General features: G+C 46.9%; 1 protein-coding gene across 5 annotated transcripts in view; it reads left to right on the top strand.

Moving 5' to 3' along the window:
• LOC147433684 (RNA polymerase II C-terminal domain phosphatase-like 4) overlaps positions 1-25,769 on the top strand; it is a 104,670-nt gene that overhangs the window by 23,841 nt on the left and 55,060 nt on the right. For 2 of the 5 annotated variants that reach the window (XM_086490320.1, XM_086490319.1), the window contains exon 2: positions 21,534-21,682. In XM_086490320.1, coding sequence (XP_086346446.1) covers positions 21,540-21,682 — 143 coding nt within the window. In that variant the 5' untranslated portion in view covers positions 21,534-21,539. Of the gene's footprint in view, positions 1-16,500; positions 16,666-16,735; positions 17,096-17,177; positions 17,956-21,533; positions 21,683-25,769 lie in introns of all 5 variants that reach the window. The other 3 variants (XM_086490321.1, XM_086490322.1, XM_086490323.1) reach the window with 3 other exon arrangements.

Below are 25,769 nucleotides of genomic sequence, written 5' to 3'. Positions count from 1 at the left end.
GGTGCTCACCAGATCAGTCTCCTTCATAAACCGCACATGGGAACTTCCTAGAGACAGATATGCTTGCATTGCACTTGAGTCCTCTCGACAGTTAGCCATGCAAGGAGATACAACATGCTGGTATGGGGAGATGGCATCATGGTTTCAAGCGCATGGGGTCAGCATAGACAGGCTACCACCATTCCAGTACTCATTGGATGCACCATCTCTCACTCTTACACAGTCAGAGATCACCAAGCTCATCCTCCAAGACCTGACCCAGTTAGACACCAGGAGGACATGGATACAGCTAGCACAGGAATTGGGCACGAAGATGGCTTTCTACAGAGACCACCTTCTCCAGCTTATGGAGGATGGTTTTGTGACGAGACCCAGATACATGGACACCCACTTGTCTCATGGGATACGATGTGCTATTGGCCAATTACGCACATCTTCTCACCAGCTGCGGATTGAGACTGGGAGATACAGCGGAATACCAGCAGAGGCCAGGACATGCCCCTTGTGTGACATGGAGCTTGAGACAGAGTTGCATTATACATGCCGCTGCCCCGCCTACTACGAGATGCGAGGCCGCTTCCATTGCTTGTTCAGAGAGGGTTTTGGACCACTCTCAAGAGTCATGGGATACGAGGATCAGAGATGCCTGGGTTTGTTCTTGCTCGAGCTGCGCAGACACAAAGATAGCCTGATGAGTGGCGAGGCTAGCCAGTCTCAAAGACGGATCACAGACTTCTTCAGAGCAGACACGGGACAGCCGCAAGAGCCACTCCCACAGCAGAGCTCCCCCTCGTCTCACACCAGAGGCACACTGATCGACCGAGCGACTGAACTGGGGAAATCCAGGCGCCCACGACTGCGAAGGATTACACATCATCGACGGAGGCTACGTCAAAAGATTCGGAGCACTCTGGCCAAGCATACACGATGCCTTGTCAGACTACTAACCATGGAGGAGATTGATGAGATCCGCCAACGACCGATGCTAGATCTTGTGTGATTCAGCTATCCCAGCAAGCCGCCCATTTTTGCTTAGCTCACATCGACCAGTCTAGGATCCCATAGTATATATCTTTGTTTTGTACTGTTGTTATTTTGTTACTCTGACTTTGTATCAGATCCACCACCTTGTAACTTTCTGGTCTCATAGGTCACTATGGCCTTTTGAAGACGTTAACATACCATTTCATTTCATTTCTCTCTCTCTATCTCCCATGCGTAGGAAAATAAAGCACAATTGACGCGAAAGCAACTGAAAAGCTGACGCAATTTCAGCCAGCGCAATTTTTGGATTTTCAACCTGCTGCTAGGGTTAGGGTTGGGGTTTAGGACAGTTTTAGGGTTAGGGTTTCTGGCAGATTTTAGGGCTTGCAAGTTTTAGGGTTAGGGTTTGCAGAATTAGGGTTTTCAGCAGCAATCAGGGTTAGGGTTTCCCGCATGCTCTTGGGCAGACACATCATCACTTTGTGACATACCCCCCTCTTGAAAGGATTGTAATCGCCCTCGATTACGCTTGCAAAACATACAGAAGCCATAAACCGTCTTAGCAGACACTGACTGTTAGTACCTACGTACTAGGAACACACATCTAGCACATGTACCAATCGACAGTCACATCATAGGACATCACTAGACATCACATGACATTCAACATTCATTCGGATCTTAGACCATGATTTATTGTCAATGTAGCTAGCAATCGCATCTAGATCCAATCGGGATCTCATTGATGTCCGATTGACTAACCCCTATTTCAACCATGTCTATTCGAGATCAATCAGACCAAAATGTTGTAGTCATTTCGTCTATCAACTCCTGCACTTAAAAGAAGTCAAGAACAAATCAATATTATAATCAGGAATTCCATTTCATAAAGTCATCCAGCAGAATACTGTCAGCTCTCAGTACCCTGAAGCTCAAAGAGACATCAGTGACTTTAGTATCAAAATTGAGGCATCTGTTGACAAAGGAGCGGAGTGACTCCCCTCTTGTGCATCCCACTGCACCAGATCTCCGATCAAGCTGAATTCTGGGTTCCATTTGGAGTAGACTATGCTAAACCAAAAGCATTGAGGTAAAGTTTCACAATCCGAGGAGTATCTACTAGGAGCGGAGTGACTCCCTCTTGTGCATCCCACTGCACCAGATCTCCGACCAAGCTGAATTCTGGTTTCCATTTGGAGTAGACTATGCTAAACCAAAAGCATTGAGGTAAAGTTTCACAATCCGAGGAGTATCTACTAGGTCCATCCACTTCGCATCAAATGTAGGAAAGTTCTTGAACTTAACCAAGAACCGCCTTCGGACTTTACCTTTCTTCGTATCCTTATGTGCCAAAATCTGTTTAGGAACAAGGATCTCCTCATTTTCTTTCAGTTCGGGTTGCTCATCAGGCTCCCCATCATCAAGTACATCACCTTTAAAAGGTTTCAAGAGACTCACATGAAATGCATTGTGAATCCTCCAAGTATCAGGCAGTTTCAGTCGGAAGGAGACATCATTTATCTTTTCAGTGATCTGGAAAGGTCTGTAGTATCGCATACTAAGCTTTGGAAAAAGCCTCTCCTTTCCCTTTTTCTTTCTCAGGCGTGCCTTCTCAAAACGTAAGAGCACCCAATCATCCTCCTTCAATTTCAAGTCGCGACGATGGCGATCCGCTCTCTTTTTCTGTCGTTCTTGAGACTTATACAAAGTCTCGCGAACCTTGGCAAAAGCAGTATCTAAGTCTCGCGTATATTCATCCGCTTCAAAAATCTTATCTTTTGTGCTTAGGAAGGGTGGAACCTTCGTAGCACCTTCAACAATCTCAAATGGCGCCTTCCCCGTCGAAGAGTGTGTCGTGTTATTGTAGGCAAATTCCACGAAAGGTAAGTACTTTTGCCATTGAGTCCGAGATACAAGACTTCAATAAATCTAAAACCATTGAATTGGCAATCTCAGATTGCCCGTCAGTCTGCAGGTGGAACGACGACGAGAACTGCAACCGCGTGCCAATGTTCTCTCAAATTGCCTTCCAAAACAAACTCGGAAATCTGGGGTCCCTGTTGGAGACAATCGTCTCAGGCATGCCATGTAATCGGAAAATCATCGTGACCATTCTGTGTTCTCGGGAGATCAAAAATGAAATCCATTGCAATGCTTTTCCAGGGGCGGGTGGGTATGGGTAAAGGCTGTAACAATCCCTGTGCTTTATGCCTGTCAAACTTGACCTTTTGGCATACTAAGCAAGTGCGCACAAACTCTTCCACATCCTTTTTGAGTCTCGGCCAAAAGAAGTATGTCTCTACCCCTTTCATGGTGGTAGCAATGCCGCGGTGACCCGTAAAAGGTGGATAGTGGCATTCAGTCATAACCTTTTTCCTCAACGGCTGTGTAAGGCACAACATGGTTTTTGTCATCAAGTAGCCATCCCGAATGGAATATCCCGCTACTGTCTCCCCATCCCATATCCGTGTGAAAACTTCTGCAAAATCTGGATCTGTGGCATACTGGTCGACCATATCCTCGAAGCTCCTATGATGTATCACGGAAAATAGCCAGAACCAACGGCTTTCGAGACAAAGCATCTGCCACCACATTCTTTTGTCCCTGCACATGGACAATCTGGAAGTGAAACTGTGATAAGATGTTCGCTCACCGCATCTGCTTTTCCGAAAGCTGCTTCCGTGACAAGAAGTAGCGCAAACTCTGATGGTTTGTAAAGACAATAAAATCCGCTCCGAGAAGGTAATGCCGCCACTGAGTAAGAGCATGGATAACCGCCAAAAGCTCTTTCTGATATATCTATGCCGTCATCTCCGGCCTTGAGAACAATCAGTTCTCGTAAGCAATGACATGGCCTTCTTGCATTAAGACCGCACCCAGACTACGACCACAAGCATCACAATATACTTCAAATGACTTTTGCAAGTCCGGCAAAGTCAAAACTGGTCCCGTAGTCAATTTCTCTTTCAATGTTTGAAAGGCAGTCACCTTTGTGGGTCCACACGAGAAAAGGACTCCTTTCTGTGTCAAGATATGCAAAGGGGAAGCAACCTCTACAAACTTTCGAATGAACCGCCTGTAGTACGAACACAGTCCCAAGAAGCTTCTAACTTCATGGACATTCTTCAAATCAGGCCAATCATGTATAGTCTCTATCTTGGCCGGATCCATTTGCACTCCTGCTGCTGAGACAATGTGTCCCAAAAAGTGTATCTCTGAAGCAGATGATCTCTGTGTTCTGCCTCATTCTTGGAGAAAACAATGATATCATCAAAGAAAGTGCCAACAAATAGCCTGTACCCTCGAAAAATCGTGTCCATTATCCGGTTAAATGTCGCAGGAGCATTGGTTAAGCTAAAAGGCATCACCAAAAACTCAAATAACCCAAAAGTCGTCCGAAAAGCTGTGTTGTAGACGTCTCCCGGCGCGATCTTGATCTGATGGTATCCACTCTTCAGATCAATCCTGCTAAAGCACGAGGATCCCCGTAATCTGTCGAGTATATCATTGATGCTAGGAATTGGAAATCTGTTCTTGATGGTGATTTTGTTGAGAGATCTATAATCGATGCACCTTCTCCAAGATCTGTCTTTCTTCAAAACCAACAACAGTGGAGAGCAATACGGTGAAGCACTAGGCTGGACAAGACCCTTTTCCAAGAGGTCTTTCACTTGATTCATAATCTCTTCATTCTATGCTAGGCTCACACGGTAAGGTGGCCGGTTCGGTGGTGTGCTTCCAGGTATCAGATCAATGGTATGATCTTCAGGCCCTTTAAAAAGCAATCGGCATGAGTGTGGAGAAAAATCTTGGCGTTCTTTTGTTCAGATCAAAACATATTCGACCTTTATCCATCGTTCAGTTCTCTCCCAAAAGGATGAGTAAAGAAACTGAAGTTCATCAAGTACAATCTCTGAGCCCTTCATTTGTCAAAGTCGCTTTCTCGGTCCGGTAGTCAACCATGGCGTAGTTCTTGTGGTACCAAGGGATTCCGAGTAGAACGTCACTCGCGTGCCCTGAACACCCCTGTCATTGCAAACGAAGTTTGCCAATGCTCGGTGTCATGGCAAAACATCCCGTCCGGTTGCCAGTCGAACTACCTCCGCATGCGGCCACAGCCTGTCGGGCGTAATTCCAAATCGAGCCGCCAATTCCAAGTGAAAAGAAGTTGGCCTTGGCTCCCTCAAAAGAGCTTCCTGATCCTTCACTTTGTCCCAAAAACGACAAAGTTTGTACTTTCATTCATTTGATTCGGTTCAGGTCCCACGGCATGTGGTACCAGTTCTGTTTTTTATCTGCCTTTTCTGCCACGTCTCTCAGGTGCTTTAGAACTTTCTGGCCTTTCTTCATCTTGTTCATTCGGTGCCTTGTTAGGGCACTTCGCGGAGATATGTCCATGTTCCCCGCATCCAAAGCACTTTCCCTCCCTGATGAAGCGAGCTCTCTCCTCAGGAGTAAGCTTGGGTCGTGCATCCTTCTTTTCTGGGTTGCTCTTTCTCTTTCTACTTTCATTCGCTGAAGTCTGTTCGGCTCGTTATGTCATGACCTCAACGGTGGGGTAGGTCAGACTGCCAGAGTGAATGGCAAAGCCCCGTTTCGCATGACTCATCAACTCCTGAATAGAAGCCGACTTCTGTTCCAAACAGTGATCTCGGATCTTTGTAGGTAGACCCAAGGTAAACCGCTCAATCTGTTCTCTGAACGAGATCTTCTTGAATGAAGAGGCGGGTAGAAAAGAGCTCCAGAATCTCTCGCAATAAGCATCCACTGTATCTCTCTTGGTCATCCGAAGATGGTTCCAAGCAGCTCGTATATCGCGTTCATACTCTTGAGTCAACAAAGAAGAAATAAAAAGCTTCCTAAAATTCAGCCATTTAACTGGCGCAGTCTTGTTTAAAAGAAGCGCGGACCACCAAGTTCAAGCATTCCTCGTAAAATAAGAGGTAGCTCTTCGAATCTTGGAGTGCTCTGAGTAGCATCCTCCTGCTAAAGTGATGTCAAACCATAGTTACATGGGACGGCGGGTCGGGGTCGGGACGGCAAAAGTCAGGAAACGGGGACGGGGGTCGGAACGGCAAAAAAAAAGAGAGAGTTTTTTGGGCATTTTTTGACCTACACACATGCCACACACATAGAGCATCACTTTGACCATAAATTTACACTAAATAGACCAAAGAACACGAGTCATATAGGCTGAAATGTGCTAATAAAACATCGATGATCGATGGATACAAAATGAGAAGTGCATGCCACAAGGGCTCAAGAGTCAAAAAGCCTAAAGGACTTAGGACAAGCCTGAGGCCTCAAGGATAACAAAAAGTACAAAGGGCTATGTAGTAGGTAGAGTCGTAGACTCAAGAGTCTAGACTCGAGAGTCGAGTGATCAATGATCATCAAACTCAAGAAGTGCTCGCCTACTGAATCTCCACATCGTCGTCGTAGTCGAGGTCGTCAGCAACGTATGAGGGCTCCGGCTTGGGAGGCTCGCATTGAGGCTCGAAATCCTCCTCTAGCTCCTCCAAAAGAGTATCGGCCATAGATGGATTCTCTTGTGCCATCTCCCACTCAGTGAAAGGATCTGCCTTGTGTGTGATGCTCTTGGCAAGCATGCGCAAGTTAGCGCTCACAAACACCAAATCATTGGCCCTCTGAACGCCAAGGCGATTCCTCTTCTTAGAGGCAATGTGGCTGTACACACTCCATAGTTGCTCCAAGCAACTAGTGGTACATGCTTGGCTAAGGACACGAACAGTCAAGCGCTGCAAATGTGGGCCATCTCCTCCATAGTCCTCCCACCACAAAACCGAGCCAATCTTGTTGCGATCAAGCTGTGCATCTACACATCCATAGGAGCCCTTCTTTTGCCTGTAGTTGAGTAGCTCGTCTCTAATCTTGCGCCTAATGTCACTGCTAGGCTCAAGGCGCTCCAATGCAAGCCGCCATCCTTTGCTCACCTCCTTGTCGGTCTCTTGACGCCTTCCTTGAAACTCAGGGTCAAGCACATAAGCGCCGCATGAAGTGGAGAGTAGTATCCATTCCACCTCGACTCACACAAGCCATGAATCTCCGCATACTGAACAGGGTCAGGCACAAGCTTCTCAAGTGCCTCTATCATCCGATCCATGGCTTCGTAGACTTTGCCAATGCATGGCTGCAAGCCATCCACCACTCGAAGTAGGTGTAGAATAGGCTTGACCATGGCGTCAAGAGTCTTCACCTCCTCCCACCAAGCGGCGTCGTCAGCCCATTCTCGGCATTTCAATCCTACTGCTGATGTAGACTCCGGCATGGCCTGGAACTCATCACTGAGAAAGAGGCCCCTTAAGGCTCCGCCACATGTAGACAAGCGGCCTAGCATAAGCCAATTGAATGCAAATCTTGTCTCTGAATATTTGAGCAACGACAATTGGCTCCTCTTTGAGAATTCATGGCGCACTTTTTGATGGTTGAGCACAAAGGAGACAATTCGAGAGGCGTCACCAATGGTGGGTGAAATCCATGACAAGTTTCCTATGTCCTTGAGGAGGTTATTGAGGCAATGCGCCATGCAAAATGTGACATGGATGCTGGGATACATGCCCTCAATGATAGCTCCGGCTGCCCTATTTGACGCCTCTCCATCTGCAACCATACAAAGGACATTCTCCGGGCCGGTGATCTCTATGGTGCTTGTCCACTCCGCAGCAAGCATCTCGGCGGCCTTGCCACTATCGGATGCATCATGTGACTCCACAAAGTACATCTCCCCCCGAGAGTAGGCCACCACCCCGTGGATGGACCGCTTGCGGGTGTCGCTCCATCCATCTACAAGAAGAGAGATGCCATTGGTCTCCCACAAATCCTTTGTTGCTTGGGCCGCTTGCTCCACGGCAAGCTTCTCTTTGTCAAGAAGGGTGGTGCGAAGCCTCTCCGATGAAGGTGGCACATAAGAGGAGCCATATTCCCCTATTTTCGTAACCATGGTTCGAAAGTATGGAGACCTATCCACACAAAATAGAGCATGTTGTGTTAGTATGGAGAGTCGAGAGTCGAGAAGTTATAACCCATTATGAATACAAAATGGAAGATTGCAATGTGCATTGGGGGAAACTCACTGCGAAGCATGGAAGGCAATGTGGTCGTGGAAGAAGAATCGGGCAACCAGCCTATCCACCTCTTCCTTGAATTTAGGATTCCAATTTTCGTTGAGAGTGCTTTGACGATGCGGAACGGAAGAGGACGGTGTAGATGCATGTCTCTTGAAGCTTCGAGAGATGTCGTCAAGGTTGGCCTCCCTTTGCTCTCGCGGTGTCGCCGTGGCGGAGGGATCAACGGCAACAAAACGGCCCCTCTTGGCCGCTTCTGCAACCTCATACACCGTGAGCTTCTCAAGAAGTTCCAACCTCTTCTCGGGAGCTACATGAGGGCAAAACATCACCTCGTGACCGGGTTCATGAAGAAGATGGGCTCGCACTTTGTTTGAACCACCCGATCTGTTGTATGGACATAGCTTGCACGTCCATGGTCTTGCACCGCCACCTTTGCCACGCGAGCTAAAGTCGACTTCATCCCACCACGACCACGTTTGCACGGCGGGCCTCCTTCGAGAAGAAGTGGCTTGAGAAGAGGAGTTGGCTTGAGATGACATGATGGTGGAGAGACTCGAGAGAGTAGAGCTTAGAAGTTAGAAGGGTTAGAGGAGAGCTTGTGTGGAGAGAGAGTAAAGGAGAGCTTCAAAGTGGGTAGAAGAGGGAGAGGAGAGCTTCAAAGTTCAAACTTGAGCCTTGAGCTTGAGGGAAATGGAATGAGCTTGAGCCTTGAGCTTGAGGGAAACGGAATGAGCATTGAGCATTGAGACTATGAGTATTAAGAGGCCCAAGGGAGCCTTTTATAGCCTCCCAAGGGCCAAGGCTTAAAAAATATGGCAGTTGGGGCTGCACAGAGCCGTTGCAAACGGTCAAAAACGGTTACTTTTTTGAATCCGACCCCGGCCGACCCCTGCCATCCCCGTCCGGTCCGTCCGACCTCGGTCCGGCCCCGGCCGTCCCCCCTGCGACCCGCCCGTCCGGCCCGTTTTCCGTCCGTCCCTCGACGTTCCCAGCCGTTCCCGGCCCGGTTACGGCCGTTCCCCGGCCCTAGGGCCCGTCCCCCCCGTCCCCTGTAACTATGTGTCAAACTGTTGTATAAAAGACAAAGCCTTCGAAGCATCTGCGCGTCGAAAAGCTGAGCAATCCGTGCATCATCCACCTCTTCTAATTCCTTCTTTGAATATTGCTTGTGATCATAAGGTTTCTTGAGAGCGGGTTTCGGGGGTGGTGTTGTGGTTTTGTGCCACTGCGCATGCACTTCCTGAAAAGAAGTCTCGCTCATATATTTTGCCAATTTCGGGTCCTTTGCAAAACTGAGCATCATCTTTGTTGCATCGCCGATCAATTGACGACGCTTCATCTCTTGTTGCTCCGCCTGAGTAGGTCGAGGCGGGCCATACTCTCTGCCAGATGCTTCGTTGTCATCCCTGTCCGCATCTCCAGATACAGAGGGAGTCGACTGATCCTTGCATGAAGCCATACGTGCCGCGCAAAATAAATTTGGAAATCAGATTTCCCGTAGAAGCGAAATCGGCCGTACTCTGATACCACGGTAACAGACTTGGACACTCCAAGTCAAGAATAAATCATGACAGCACCAAATAACCACTTCAAAACAGTTCACAGTTCACAATAGATTTGCACTGGCCCGGCGGAGTTCCGTGCCTAGAGATATTGGCCCCAAAGACTGGCGCCCCTTTCGGTATTTCTTTATGTATTAATCAATGTTCACAGTACAAGAGTGCGGTTAGGGTTTCACTCTCAGGCTCTGCGTCCAGATTCTCTGCAGAGTGGGTGCACTCATCGCTTATTTAGATTATAAGGGTTGCCAAAAGCAGAGCCCCAAAAGTTTCCAATAAAAAACAAGGTTTTTTTCTCTCTCTCACACAAGCTCTCTTGAGCTTTTAATCAAATAAAGCAATAGTGCTCTCTCTCTCTCTCTCTCTCTCTCTCTTTTTTTTTTGGAAAAATCAGGGCTGTATATTACTGAGTACAATATAATCCCCAGCGGATGCCAAAATAGCCTATCACGTGGGGTGTATAATCTGAATGTAAGGGTGAGAGCCACTATAGTGACAACTCTACTAGAACAATCTCATGGTGGTCTGTGTGATGAGTGGAGGAGAAACCACTAAGGGGGGGCATAATGCCATGCAATCTGGCCACCTGTAAGTGTGAAGAAGAGTGGTGATCGGGCCCAACGCCGAAGGAAGGCAAATCGACGAGCCTCGGCTTCTCTAGATGTACCTGAAGAAGAATCCCACTGCCAAATGAGGGTGTGAATGATGTCCAGCCAAATGGCCGTGAGGGTATCCTGAAGGAGCTGTGGTGCTGCACTGAGAATGTGAAGACAACGAGCTCTCCAAATATTCCATAGTGTAATTCTAGTGATGACTGAAAAAACTTCATCACGGGTCTGAGGATCTCCCTGCCAAGCGATCTGTGGTAACATAGCGAAAGTCCCTCGCCGATAACCAGTCGAGGTAAGCATAAGAGCTGGATCTGTGTCTGAGCCCTCGTAGAAAAGATGCGGCCCGGGCATCCTCATCAACCATGAGACAGATCCCCAAGTGAGAAATCCATGCTGAACACCGGCTCTGCTAAGTAAAAAGCAAAGTGCTAGCCACACTATATGGGAAGAGGAGCATGACCAAAGACAGTGTGCAGGGGACTCAGGTAGTCGCAGAGGACATCGAGTACATAACGGATCGTGACACATAGTAGCTAGCCAAGTCCCAACTGGAAGTCCTGCATGTGCAATCATCCACATGAAAAAAGAAATACGACGAGCCGCATGTAAATCCCAGATGGCTGACCAAAACTGCTGTAGATAGGCATGGGAGAGACCTGAATGTAACCAGAAACGCATACGAGTGGGCTGCTCTGGGTGCTGTCTCATCAATGCTAATCTTCCAATTCTAATAGTGTACTCAAAGAATGATACAGGTGCACCGGTGGGGCTAGAGTGAGGCCAATGCCACTCTCCTGGGTCCCAATAAAGCTGAGATAGTGCACGACCCTCCCACACCCAAAGCCTCCAAAGGGCGGCATCAGCGGAAGCGAAACGGGGGTCAACACGACGCTTCCCGCGGGAGCCAACTACTCGTATGGCCTCCCATCGAGCGCCGGGGTAGACAAGGTGCGGAGAGGTGGAAGCATATGTCAATCTAGCATGAATCCCCTGAGAGTAGTCTGTATCAAGTGTGAACAGCATGGTGTCTAAACGAACTAATAAGAGAGTGCTCTGAGCAAAGAGACCTTCCCAGCCACTATGTGGAGGCATCTGAACCGTGCCTCGCATGACTGCGTCCCACTATGACGGAACGGCGGAGTCAATCTCAAGCAGTCTGTCTGTCACCCCACGACCAATGTCATAATGTTCTGCCACAAAATCTGCATCCAGCATACGTGTCTCATGAAACAACCGCATAGAGGCAGCAAGACCAGTGTCCCAAGCCGGCCAATCAATGTGAGTCCTCTCTCCAAGCTGACGGGGTGGATTAACCGAAGAATCAAGAACTGCATCATTCCAAATGAGAGGTTGGCGCTCAATCTCCTCACGACATGAGGGAGGTGAGCGTATGATAGCCCTTCGCATGGAGACCCAAATCTGAAGGAGTGATCGGATGAAGGGTGAGAGAGTGCTGGTGAACAAGGGTGCATCCGTAAAGAGAAAACGATACCCTGTATGCCAAGTATGACCATCTCTAGTGCCGAGGCATGGAGTTGCTGTGCAAAGAGCGGCCCGAAGAAGCATCTTCCAAGGTTCGTGGCCGGGAAAAAGACCCCGAACAATAAGCTTGGTAAGAAGGGTGCGGCTTTGTAATTGTGGATCAATAATGCCAAGGCCTCCCTCTGACCTAGGACGAATAATCGTGGACCAACGAACACGAGCACGAGTGTCAGTAGTCCCATCTGTGCCACTCCATAAAAAGTTCCGCACTAGTCTGCGGAGCTAGGCTATCACTCCAGAATGTAGCATCCAACAAGAGGCCGTATACCATACTGTAGCCAGAATGACCTGGTTGGCGACCAAAGCACGGCCAGCCAACGACAGATGACGAGAAGACCAATGACATAGCTTACTGCGAATAGACTGTAGTACGGGTGCAAACTGCTGCTGCGAGGAAACGTCAAATCCAACCTGAAAGCCAAGATATCTGCATGTCTCGCCCGGCTGCAGTCATCATTGCCAACCAGTAACCCATAGGATTTATGCCAGTTAATGCGTGCACCACCGGCAATGCAGAAAACCTCCAGGGCCTCCCACATGGCATCAAGAGCTGCTAGCAAATAGCGCAACATCAGCATAGTGTCATCAGCAAACTCCTGATCGATAAGGTCCGGAGCTGAAGGTACTGGCATGGTCAAGCCACGAAATGCATGACTCTGAGCACGAAGAAAATCAGACATAGTCTCTCCGACAAATAGATACATATATGCTGCTAAAGGACATCCCTGACGGACAGATCGAGAAAGCTCAAAACTGCGACTGACACGACCACCAATAGTAATAGCACTGCTGGCAGTCCTAAAGTGAGCGGAAATGCCTGTGATCCATCTCGAAGGGAAACCCATCCGGGCTAATGATCCTTCGAGAAAGTCCCACTCAACACGATCATATGCTTTCTCGAAGTCAAGGATGAAAAAAGCGAGAGGTTCAGAAGATGTTCTGGCCCACTCTACTGCCTCATAAAAAGTGAAGATATTATCCAGTATGCATCGATCCATGACAAAGCCTGTCTGAGAAGTATGAATAATATCTCGCAAGAACGGTCGCAAGCGATGGTTGATCAGTAACGCTAGTATCTTATAGACCGAAGGGAGGAGGGTAATAGGTCTCCACAGGCGAAGCTGAGTGGTGTCACCCCCTTTCGGAATAAGAGATATGAGACTTGAGCAAAGATCCGGATGCATATATCCTGATGCAAAGATGTCCTGACAACCGCGAAGCATTTGTGTATGCAATACATCCCAATAAGTCAAAAAGAAACCTCTAGTCAGGCCATCCTCTCCTGGGCAGGAGGATGGATCGAGACTCTCAATAGCAGCATGAAGCTCTGCAAGTGTGAAGGGTGCCAACAAGATCTCGGCCATAGTGTCTCTCTCTCTCCCATGCATAGGAAAATAAAGAAATATTGACGCAAAAGCAATTGAAAAGCTGACGCAATTTCAGCCAGCGCAGTTTTCGGATTTTCAACCTGTTGCTAGGGTTAGGGTTAGGGTTAGGGTAGGGTTTTTGGCAGATTTTAGGGTTAGGGTTTGCAGAATTAGGGTTTTCAGCAACAATTAGGGTTAGGGTTTTCCGCATGCTCTCGGGTAGACACGTCATCACTTTGTGACAATATTAGCATCGATACCATGCCACCCTAATCAAGCATATGCTTTCTATTAGATGACCACACTGCAGAGATAACGATGACTATGAGGGACAACAGCAAACAGATTTCGTAAGGTGAGTTGAGAAAGGAAACGAGGAAGAGGAGGGGGGACTACTGAGAAGAGGAATCATACAGAGGGAGAGTTTGACAGGAAGAAAATTCAAGACGAGGGGAAGAGCACTGCCACTGCAGAGAAGCCAGATCATATAGATAGGGATTGAGGAAGAAATAAAGATTGAAACTCCCTCTGCGCTTGGAGGGTTTCAAAAGGAAGAGATTATGCAAAGGGAGGGGCTGAGAAAGAATATCCTAACCCTCAAGCAGAGCACACCTCTCCCACAATTCCATCTATAAAGCTTGAAAATTAACACTGATTTATGCATGACTCACAAACAAAGCATAGCACATTAGAAGCTAATTCAGGTGCAATGGAGCACTTGACACTAGAGACACAAGAGTCTCGAACGGTAGAAGAACAAGGGAGTGGTGAGAAAAAGCTAGAGGATGTCAACACTGGACAAGACAACCTCCAGGACAGCCAAATCCAGTATGGACCTTTGCTACTGTCATGAGGACGTGGCAACTACTAACCTTAGTTGTTGGTTTCTTTCCAATGATTTTTGTTTAATTTTTGAGACCCTCTTCTTGAGGTAGCAAACGGTCGGACATTGTATGGCCAATGTGAACGGTAGTTTCACCTGCAGATCACTTGCAGACGGGAAGTTGGTCGGCACTGGAATTCGTATAGTAAGAGGGTGTCTAGGCTCAGTTCAAGATCATGTAGGTCCCCCCGTCGCACTTAGCAAGTTGGTGGATACTAGGAAGTGAACTCAATAAAGGCATAAAGTCAAGGTGGGATCACCAACAGAAAATATCCGACAATTGGGCCACATTGCATTTTTGGATGCGGTCCCAATGAGGATAGATGGTCAGATGACCACAGGGAGCCCAACGGAATCATTTCCTAAAATTTAGGAAACTGCTATTTTGGGCCGTGAAATGTGTTCGCGTCATTACCTTCGGTATGACCAGGGAGACTTTTTATTACTCTGCTGCAAAGTCAACTGATGCACCAGTTGAGAGATTTTTAAGCAAGAAGTCGAATGCGGGGAAATTGCATGTATGAGTGCAAAGTGGCACTTTTTGGTCAATTCACCAAAACTCGTAACTCACTTTTTGTAGCAGTTTTGGAGGTTGTTAACTGTGATTTTCAGCCATTTGAGCTTCCCATGACTTTACCTAGGACCAAGGAGCTCATTTTCAACATTGGAAGGCGTTAGATGCGTGTTTACAGGGCTGTTTTGCTGCGTTTTCAGCGATACGCAGGTTTTGGCAGCCATGGAAATCTTCTCCTTTTGCATCTATTTGGTCACATATGCATTATAGGTCAAGGGCAGAAGAGGGGGCGCTCGATTTATGCTGGGGGGATACTTCATTGAGAACCTGACAGGTTAAGAGCTATGGAGTGCTTGCTTTCCTCTCTATGTACAGTGTGGTGCTAGGAGTGATGACCTGCACACTACTCACTGCTTTCTCTCTCCCCTACGTGCAGTTATGTGATGCCCCACAAGAGGGCTCTTCATTTGACTGATGTACAGTTGTGTGGTTTCATGCTTTTGTGCTGAGGCAAGAGCCTCCTTGAGCAGGAACAGGGGTAGCTAACTGCTACTCCAAAGTAGGCACCGGTGAGGGTCATAACCTCACCGTATAGGTGCGTTTTCAGCGCTGTGTATGCGCTGTAAATTGATTGTTTTTCAGCCATACGGACGCCAGAACCATTGGGAATAGTGCCCCACTGGCAAAGGACAGTTAGGGGATTGTTTGGTGCTAAAAACATGGCAAAAACCAGTAAATACAGCGTGCTGAATTTATTGTTTTTAGGCAGGAATCAGAGGGTTTATGCCAATGGAAGTGAGTTCCAGTAGCGGAATTGGTTTCGCGCAAGTTTTGGGGTTGTTATGTTACCGAAATTTGGCCAAATCAAGTGGTATCTAGTTGGATATAGACAAAGGATTCCCAGGACTCTACTTTGTAAATTTACCCTCTCAAAGTATAAAGAAATACCGAAAGGGGCGCCAATTTTGGGGCCTACAGGTTGTCGGCGTCTGCTCGGAGCATTCTAGCTTCCGAGCTGTGTGTGTGCTTAAGTGTTAATTCCTGTCGCAGGTTCTTTTTGCAAATTGCTCTAAAGTAAAGAATTTCGGGTGAAAGCCAACGCCTACCACTCCACGGGCTGGTTTCAAGGTTACACATTGACATGATTGTTTCAGTGATAACCAATGTAAAAGAATATGAAAATCAACCTATTGTCTAACTACTTAATTGTTTTACAAAATGTTTATAGAGACTAATTATTTTGGACGTCCACCGATTGTTGTTGTTTCGGGAGCCGTATGATCCCAACGCAGAACTTGTCAACCTGTGCAACTTCAGGATAGCCACTCGCAGAGCCTTGTGCGGCCAGGAACCAAGGAATTTATACAATTTCTACTTCCAAGGTTCTGGGTTGCGATATGGTCTTCTGTGCAGCAGAGAAACCTCAAACCCCTTGTAACCATGGTTTGCAACGTAGCGGGAATCGAACGTTGGCAATTTGATTTTTTGTATTCCCAAAAGGAGTGTGTTGACATTGACAGCCACTACCACCCTACCAAACCAGATGTATACCTATACTATAAACCTTTTTATCAAATCCATGCCCCATATGATGATATCAACACTTTGTTGATAGATGACACACCCCATAAGGGGCTGCTAGATCCATCGGGTTTGAAGGTCATAAGCATGACTTTTGATCCCTTATCTCTAGAATTTGTATTACAGCTCATTGACTGTTTCAAAATTTTTACTTACAAATACTGTCCGAAAATGCTAGCTATGTACATTAATATGATTCTTTGTACTTCTCAATGTGGTGCCATGGAAGTGTGTGTGTGTGTGAGAGAGAGAGAGAGAGAGAGAGAGAGAGAGAGAGAGAGAGAGGATGCTCTTTGATTTTTTTTGTCATTCTAAGGATAAAAGTTACATTTTCCGCTTCAGTTGACTCTTGTTCATCCATTATGCATCAGTTTAGATGCATGTTTCAGTGCATGTGTTGGAGTTGGCTTTGACAGGTAGAACGGGATACTTCCATCTCCAGAGCCACTTCTTGTTTGATCATTCGACTTCATTAGATGAGGTGTAGAGATGAGCATGTGGTGCTACATGCTTAGCCAACATGAGTTATGGTACAGGTATGCAACCTTCTATGGATAGTAGTCTTAATGTTTGACAACAGATTTATCGAGATCCTTTGAATGATAGGTTTACACGTAGTATCGATAGTTAGTGGGGACATCTAGTTCCTACTCTTGCAATCGCTAACATTTGGATGCTTCTTCCATACATCAATTTGGAGAGCTCCAACCTTGGGGGCAATCCTTCCGGGGCAAATCTGGCACGGCCGACAAGTATAGCAGGTTCTTTCCTCATGGTTTTATCCCCAGCTTTCTAGCACGTTACAAATGAGCCCTAGCATTCTTCATGGGCTTGTTGCACCTCCTCAAGGTGGTTCCTTTACTCTTCCCTTGAGTATTTGCGTTATGCTGTGTAACGGATATTCATTGCACAGTTCAGTGGTGGATATATTCCCTTAGCACAAGTGGAAAGAACAAGTTATAGCAAGTTGAGTATATGTACTCTTTCGAGTTTGTATGCAGTTTGGCATATTGTATTGGATTGTACCCACATGTTTTGATCTTTGCAGATGAAGAGGAGTAGCGAACATTTGGGTTGACCTCAAGGAGTTTGCTTGAGTAGGTAGGTTCTTTTTTTGAACCCGACAGCTTCTTTGGCAAACATTATCCGTAGGTGACGACCTCTCACGTCTTCCTATTCTTAGAAGTATGAGTTTACTGATGGTATGATTTTTTTTTGAGTCTCAAGTTCTTTGAGATTTAGGTTATGCTATTCAATTACAGAGGAAGCAATTTTACTTGAGGTTGCCTCAGATTTTTTTCTGGTGGTACTTATTTCTTATCCTTTTGAGGCTAATTCTATTTCAGAGGGGACTTCCAGGTTATTATCTTTAGTTGACTACCGGTGCTCCATTCAGCGGAGTGTCATGCACATTGTCTTCTAGTCCTTGGTTTCCTTGCCATTTCTTACGGCTTTGGATGGTGTGTTTTAGCCCATGGAACTATAATCAAACGATAGAGCGTCTTAATTCTCATATGAATATGATTCAAAGCATCTCAATTCTCACATGAAAAAACCAAATAAATTCCACTGTCCTTTTACGATTATTGTGACGAAAACACTAAACCAATTTCCGAAGGAAAAATTACCTGGCTTCCAAAAGACACTCAGAACTCAGTCCAAATCTTGGCTTCTATGCATTGTTGGTTGCCTCTTGGAACACTAACGCTTGCAGATTCAAGGTCCCTCGGTCCATCCAGGTTGCTCAATCAAGGCAGCTTGCTCAGGTCACCAAACCCTGCAGATGCGTACGCAGCTGGTCCCTAATTCCACTGCCTCGTGCGCAGGTACGCATACTACAGTGCGCGGCACTTTCTTTCTTTGATTATCATACGCAGTGTAGAGTTTCTCAAATTCTCTGGTTAACTCTAGAAACCTTCAAGCGGGGCTTTTCCTGGTAGATGGGTCGCATTCCAGCATAACTTTGGGCCAACTATTTCGCGTGTAAACAAGTGATAAAATCACGAGGCCTGCCTATTACAACTAATGGAGATTGGAAAGGGGGAGGGCAGTAGCAATTATCTTCAGTTTTGTAAAGGCGTGTCTTTAGGCTCCTAATTAATTGATTGAGAGAAAAGCTATGAGCAACTTAGAAAAAGCAAAGGCTGAATGGGCGATGCATTGAGGGAGGGGCATGGATTGGAGGCCAAGGCAGCCTGAAGCACAGTTGCTTTGACGCATGTATGCTCTTTCAAAAGCGTCTACATTGAGAGAGAGAGAGAGAGAGAGAGAGAGAGAGAGAGAGGGCACTTTTACTTTCCCTTATGCCTTCATAATTATAGAAAATTGATTATCTACATTGGAGTCCAATGTAATCTCAAGAGCAATTATATGGCCAGACATGGGGTAGACCTTGGAGGTAATAAGAGAGGAAAGTATCCATGACTATAGAAACTCCTTTTGCACCACAAGGTGATGGTGAGGGACAAATTAACTGCAGAACGGCCTTCATTTTCTCCCAGTCTAGATAGTTTCATGTATATGTTGATCTCAATGAAGATAGAAAGAACCTCAAGTACAAACTATAAACAAGTGTGAAGTCCATAGGAGTCCTAGTGCAATGCAGATCGAAGCTTGAGTGATTTGCTACAAGTGAATATACCACCCTTACGATCATGGAGGATGCAATACTTAAATAGATGACCAAGGGCATTTTTGATGGCAATTGAAATCTATTCTTTGCCTCAGACTTTCTTGTTAAAATCTTGACAATGGATATTGCTCTGTGTGTGTGTGTGTGTGTATGTGTGTGTGTTTTGTGCGCACACACACCATTATCGCAAAGCCCCATTGCTCCTAGGCCTTATGTGATGGTTGCTCATGGTCACAGCTCATGCTCTATCATTGCCTATTGTGTGTCCTCCATCTGAGGTCGTCATGGCTGTTGGCTCGCAAAATTTCTTTTGGATTACATTTGCAAAGCTCTAACCATGGCTTGGTGGTTTGTACCACGACATTGGATCTTGTGCATGAAAAGCCGTCATTGGTTTTTCAAGAAGAATTAGATGTGTCCCATGTGTGGCCTGACAGAGGTTAACACAATGATGCAATCAGCCTTGGAGTTTTGATGTGTGAAGACCATTCCAAGCAGTCTACCCCTACCCTCATGGGTAACTCTCCCATGTCCGGATGGACCGCTTGCGGGTGTCGCTCCATCCATCTACAAGAAGAGAGACGCCATTGGTCTCCCACAAATCCTTTGTTGCTTGGGCCGCTTGCTCCACGGCAAGCTTCTGTTTGTCAAGGAGGGTGGTGCGAAGCCTCTCCGATGAAGGTGGCACATAAGAGGAGCCATATTCCCCTATTTTCGTAACCATTGTTCGAAAGTATGGAGACCTATCCACACAAAATAGAGCATGTTGTGTTAGTATGGAGAGTCGAGAGTCGAGAAGTTATAACCCATTATGAATACAAAATGGAAGATTGCAATGTGCATATGCCAAGGGAAACTCACCGCGAAGCATGGAAGGCAATGTGGTTGTGGACGAAGAATCGGGCAACCGACCTATCCACCTCTTCCTTCAATTTAGGATTCCAATTTTCGTTGAGAGTGGTTTGGCGATGCGGAACAGAAGAGGACGGTGTAGATCCATGGCTCTTGAAGGTTCGAGCGATGTCGTCAAGGTTTGCGTCCCTTTGCTCTCGCGGTGTCGCCGTGGCGGAGGGATCAACGGCAACAAAACGGCCCCTCTTGGCCGCTTCCGCAACGTCATACACCTTGAGCTTCTCAAGAAGATCCAACCTCTTCTCGGGAGCTACATGAGGGCAAAACATCACCTCGTGACCGGGTTCATGAAGAAGATGGGCTCGCACTTTGTTTGAACCACCCGATCTGTTGTATGGACATAGCTTGCACGACCATGGTCTTGCACCGCCACCTTTGCCACGCGAGCTAAAGTCGACTTCATCCCACCACGACCACGTTTGCACGGCGGGCCTCCTTCGAGAAGAAGCGGCTTGAGAAGAGGAGTTGGCTTGAGATGACATGATGGTTAGAGACTCGAGAGAGTAGAGCTTAGAAGTTAGAAGAGTTAGAGGAGAGCTTGTGTGGAGAGAGAGTAGAGGAGAGCTTCAAAGTGGGTAGAAGAGGGAGAGGAGAGCTTCAAAGTTCAAACTTGAGCCTTGAGCTTGAGGGAAATGGAATGAGCTTGAGCCTTGAGCTTGAGGGAAATGGAATGAGCATTGAGCATTGAGACTATGAGTATTAAGAGGCCCAAGGGAGCCTTTTATAGCCTCCCAAGGGCCAAGGCTCCAAAAATATGGCAGTTGGGGTTGCACAGAGCCGTTGCAAACGGCTAAAAACGGGCATATTTTTGAATCTGTTCCGGTCCGACCCCGTCCGGTCCGTCCGACCCCGGTCTATCCCCCTTGCGACCCGCTCGTCCGGCCCGTTTTCCGTCCGTCCCTCGGCGTTCCCAGACGTTCCCGGCCCGGTTACGGCCGTCCCCCGGCCCTAGGGCCCGTCCCCCCCGTCCCCTGTAACTATGCTCACGTGCACTGGCCCTTCGTTGTGGGTTGGCCACCCGTGGACAGGGATCTCAGGCACACTGAGGTTGTTCAACACATTTCCCACTTTAGACCTATTTTGATCACATATTCTCCCATTTACATTGGAGGGTCATTATTCTAGGTCATTGACCTATATTGAGGATTGTTGCCCGACCAACCCCTATTCTCTTATATATAGGAGGGGGGGCGCCCTCTTTCTCATTGTCTTGTCTCATCACCATGTAGCCATCTAGAGTTATTGGGCTGCCAGCCTTTCCACCATCTCTCTCTCTCTCTCTCTCTCTCTCTCTCTCTCTCTCTCTCTCTCTCTCTCGCTCTCGCTCTCGTGCCATTGTCTCTTTGTCTCTCTCACCTACCGCTGCACACTCTGACAGGTGTATCTGATACAATATTTGTGAAAGCTGAAAAAACAACAAAAACATCTAACTAAAATTGGGCTTTGGGGGGGGGGGGGGGGGAGAGGGGAACAATAGAGAGAAATGAAATGAGATATTAAGGTCATCAAAAAGCCAAGGTGACCTATCATCTATGGGACCAAAAAGTTACAAAGTGGTGAATCTGATACAATGTCAGAGTACCAAAAAGAATTAAGAGGTACTAAAAATAAAGGCTATTACAATAGCCTAAACTAGTGGAAGTGAGCTAAGCAGCTAATTGAAACTGTGTAGGGTATGAGTAAGGGTTGATACAATGAGTGATACAAATCTCAACAGAGAGAGAGAGAGAGAGAGAGAGAGAGAGAGAGAGAGAGAGAGAGAGAGAGAGAGAGAGAGAGAGAGAGAGAGAGAGAGAGCGCTACAATTTTTAGCTAGTGCTTGTCCCATTAGTTAAATCATATCCTTGTTTGTTATGGTAGGAGGACATGAGCGTTCCTTCCTCTCCTGGTGGGAGCGAAGATTTTGCAACGTTCCTTGATGCAGAGTTAGATTCCGCTTCTTCTGATGCTCAATCTCATTCAGACAATGGTGGCAATGCTGACAATAGTGATGAACATTATGTTTTACAGTAATGCCTTTTGTTTCTCTTTTGTTGTTCTAAAGTTTAAATTAAGTTATTTGCTCATTAAGCTTTAACCGTAGTCAGTTTTGAGAGTCATCTCTTTGGTTGAGGTAGAGAGTGATGGCTTCTTTGTGGTTGTGCCTGCCCTTGTGAGGGTAGTCTCTGGTTTGAATCTCGGGCATTTTCCTAGATTCGGTTTTGTTTGGCCATTTCACTAGGGCACCCTTTTACTTGGGGAATAACTCTTCATATATTGCAGGGATTGTTGTTCACTTTTGGGCATGGTGTGGTTCATTTAGGAAACTCACTCAAAGGGAATTTGTGGGAAGTACCGAAGCATTGTGTGTATTACCAGAGATAACCAGTGGCACAAAGCATACATGATAGGCTGTTACAGCCAAGCAATTATAGCCGATCTGATACACAAACTTACGATGACAATGTTAGTCTACACATTATCTACACAGCTGTATGAATGTTACTGCTATAGATTGTATGCAATAGAATGTCACTAGTATGTACAAAGTATTTAAAGTACCAGACTTCTCACTTTTGTCTGTTCACTGTTTGTTGTTTGGCTGACTCTACATATGTCCAATTTTCACATTTTTGAACTGACCCTGCAGTGATAGAAAGCTGAACATTGTTTGAGCCTTTGATAATTTGAAGTAAGTAGTAATACTGAGAAGACTACCAATAAGTTATGTAGCGAATGAGACTAGCTATGCTTCTCATGCCAGTGAACAGCCTCTAATCATAAGGTGCCATGAATTGTACAAAATCATGAGTGTAGCGAGGAAAAGGTGTGGTGCTCTCTAGAGTGGGTGCTCCTCAGTGCTGTATGCATGAAACCTCACTCCAACAAAAGAAACATCACACAGGAACATGACTGAACACAGAAGTGGGATATGACTCAAGACACGATACAACTCAAAACACAGCTGCAACTCAACTCAATGGAACTAGACAAGGTCAAAGAACCATACAACTCTGGCTGACAGCACACACAGCTCCAAGCTCAGGCTCAAGATACAATAAGGTGTCGAGGCTCCAATGTGCAGGGATGGTGCACACATGGTGTGTATAACTCAAGATTACAGACTCTAGACCCAGGACTCAAGACTAGACGCTAAACCATACAAAGTGGATAATGATGTGTACCCACGAGTGGAACCAACCACTCATATGTATCTCCTAAAAAGCCACCAATAGTTGGCGGATATCCCAATCCAGCTAAGCCTATCTCCTAATTGAGGTGGTGGTGATCTGACAATAGTGTCCACTGGACCACCACCCGTAACTCTTGCCACGTGTCACTGCCCAAGCGAGAGTCCCCATCCAGTGTGTGCTCCTGACCAACTGTGACCAGCTGAAGTAACTTTCTATCCTGCACCAGTTATTGCTGAAGAAGCAATAACCGTGCCTCAATGTGGTAAGCTGTCCAAAAGGTAGAAACTGAAGATTGACCAAGATAAACAAATCCCAACAAGTCTTGACGCTAGTGTAAACGTAGCCAAAAGAGCGAGGAGCTGGCTACTAAGAATGGTATTTGTCTGAACAGAAGACAATAAGGGAACACTTGAAATATTCCGGGCACATGGAGCCTCCGCCGAAACGAAACTTTGTAAAAATTTCCCTGTTTTCTTCAAAGCAATGCTAAAACATCGACTTGAATGCGCCTGTAGTAGTTGCTTCTAACAATGGAGGATTGAGGGGGTGGATAGTGGTCTAGGGAGTGAATATGGCGAGGGGAGAGAGAAGGGGTGGTAGGGGGAGGGTAGGGGCGAGAGGGAGTAGGTATGGACGAGTGGAGGCGAGAGGGTGGGTAGGGGCGAGGGGTTTGGGTAGGGGAGAGGGGTGGGTAGGGGCGAGCGGGTGAGGGGGTATAGGTAGGGGCAAGGCTCTAGGTAGGGGCGAGGGCAAGAGGGGTGGAGAGGGCAGTGGGGGTGGGTAGGGGCGAGGAGGGAGGGAGGGGGTGGGTAGGGGCGAGTAGAGGGTAGTGAGGCGCAAGGGGGAGTAGGGGGTAGTGAGGGGCGAGTAGAGGGGTGGTGAGGGGCGAGGGGGAGTGGGTAGGGCGAGGAGAAAGAAGGGGTGGGTAGAGGCGAGGGGGTGAGGGTAAGGGGAGGTAGAGGGGTGGTGAGGGACGAGAGGAGGTGGGTAGGGGCGAGGAGGGAGTAGTGAGGGGCGAGGGGGGCGAGGATGGGATAGGGTCTAGGGGAGTTTTGGTGAAGGGGTGGGTAGGGGACTGCAGTGAGGGTGAAGGTGTTTTTGGATGCACATGCATATATAGCCTCCCATCAAAGATGAAGCTGACTTATTCCAATTTTGTGGTAGTCTGATTCCGGATAGAAGGTCCACATAGCAGTATACTCACTGGTCTTCCCAATAGTTTTACACACCAGTCTCTTCCAAGATCAGTATTGCTGGATGCTTCTGTAACCTTGAATGAGGCTAACCTTATCTTTTGTGACACAGACCATAGCAATCTGCTCTTGTCACAGAGCATAGCAATCTGCTCTGCATCTTGTCTAGCAGCCGGGGTGGGTACAAGAGTCGCAGAAGTGTCTTCCTTTTACTGGGTCTGGAGATGGCATTGCTAAAGAATTCCCTGTAGTTGAAGAGGTTGCCTCGTCAAGGAGCAGAGAGACACCATGAGCAGAGAGACAACTTTTTTTTGTTGTATCCCACCTTGAGAAAGCTCGGTGAAGGGGAGTTCGCTAGACACAGAGGAGACCATCACCAACTATTGTAAACTTTTGGTCTCATAGACAAACCACCACAACCAAGGGCCAATGCACATGAGTGGTGAGGAGCTTGTAGACAGTGTGCGAAGCATCGGGAGTTGAAGAATCTAACATCACCAACTATTGTAAACTTTTGGTCTCATAGGTCATTTTAGCCTTTTAAGACGTTAATATATCATTTCATCTCATTTCATTCTCTCTCTCTCTCTCTCTCTCTCTCTCTCTCTCATTTCATTTCACGATCCGCTAGAGCCATGCCCACACACATGTGCTTTCTTTACCGCCGAGACGGTAAAGAAATCCATTGACAGGATGAAGACTAGGAGAGCATATGATCACAATGGCCTGCTAGCAGAGCGTTTTATACATGCCAAAGATTTGCTTGCAGAGCTTCTAGCAGTGATGTTCAATCGTGCCATGTGCGAGGGCCTACCTCATACTTGGAGTATGTCCACGATTGTACCTATCTTCAAGTCAGGGGACCCTATGGAGCCTGGGAACTACGGCACTATCATAATTGGACACACATTGGCACGGTTGTACGCATCCATCCTTGAGCAGCAGTTGAGTAGATGGGCAGAGAGAGGGTGTACGGGCAGCAAGACAAGCGTGTTTCAGTAGAAGTTTCTCTACTTTTGATCATATTCTGACACTCAGAGCCATTATTGAAGGGAGATCACGTGGGAGACGGCTCTATTGTTGCTTTGTGGATTTCTGCAAAGCCTTCATTACAATGCCCAAAGCTAGATCGATGCGCAGACTGCAAGAGATGGGGGCTCCGAAAGAGTTGATTTGGGGGATCATGGCTCTACACAAGTCAGTAGTGGGGCATGTACTCACTCCAAAGGGGATTTCTGATTTGGCTCACTCCACTATTGGGGTGAAACAGGGTTGCCCGCTATCTCCTACACTATTTGGCATGTACGTGGATGAGGTTGCTGACTACAATGAGAGGGATGCTGATAGAGGAGCATAGTTGGCAGGGACATGGATCCCACTATTGTTATATGCTGATAATATTGTGCTGATTTCCGACTCCCCGGAGGGCATGCAACGTGCTCTGTACACATTTGTCCACGATAGTGGATTGTCTGTTAACCTTGGAAAAACCAAGGTTATGGTGTTTAACACCACACCACAGTGGGTCAGGAGGTCATCACCTACTTTTACATATGGCGAGGGGACGGTGGAGTATACATATGCATACACCTATATTGGGGTAGTCTTCAATGGACCGGCATTTTCATTGAGGAGAGCAGCAAAGCCTAGATTGACGAGAGCTTATGCAGCCTTGGGAGGTTTGGAGAAGATGTGTTCACAGGTTCAATTTCAGGAACCTCTAACAAAGC

Source organism: Adiantum capillus-veneris, chromosome 19 (genome assembly GCF_014529385.1).
Source record: "Adiantum capillus-veneris isolate H3 chromosome 19, ASM1452938v2, whole genome shotgun sequence".
NCBI lineage: Eukaryota > Viridiplantae > Streptophyta > Polypodiopsida > Polypodiales > Pteridaceae > Adiantum > Adiantum capillus-veneris.
The sequence above is the reverse complement of the archived record's forward strand: the minus strand, read 5'-3'. Positions and strand labels throughout refer to the sequence as shown.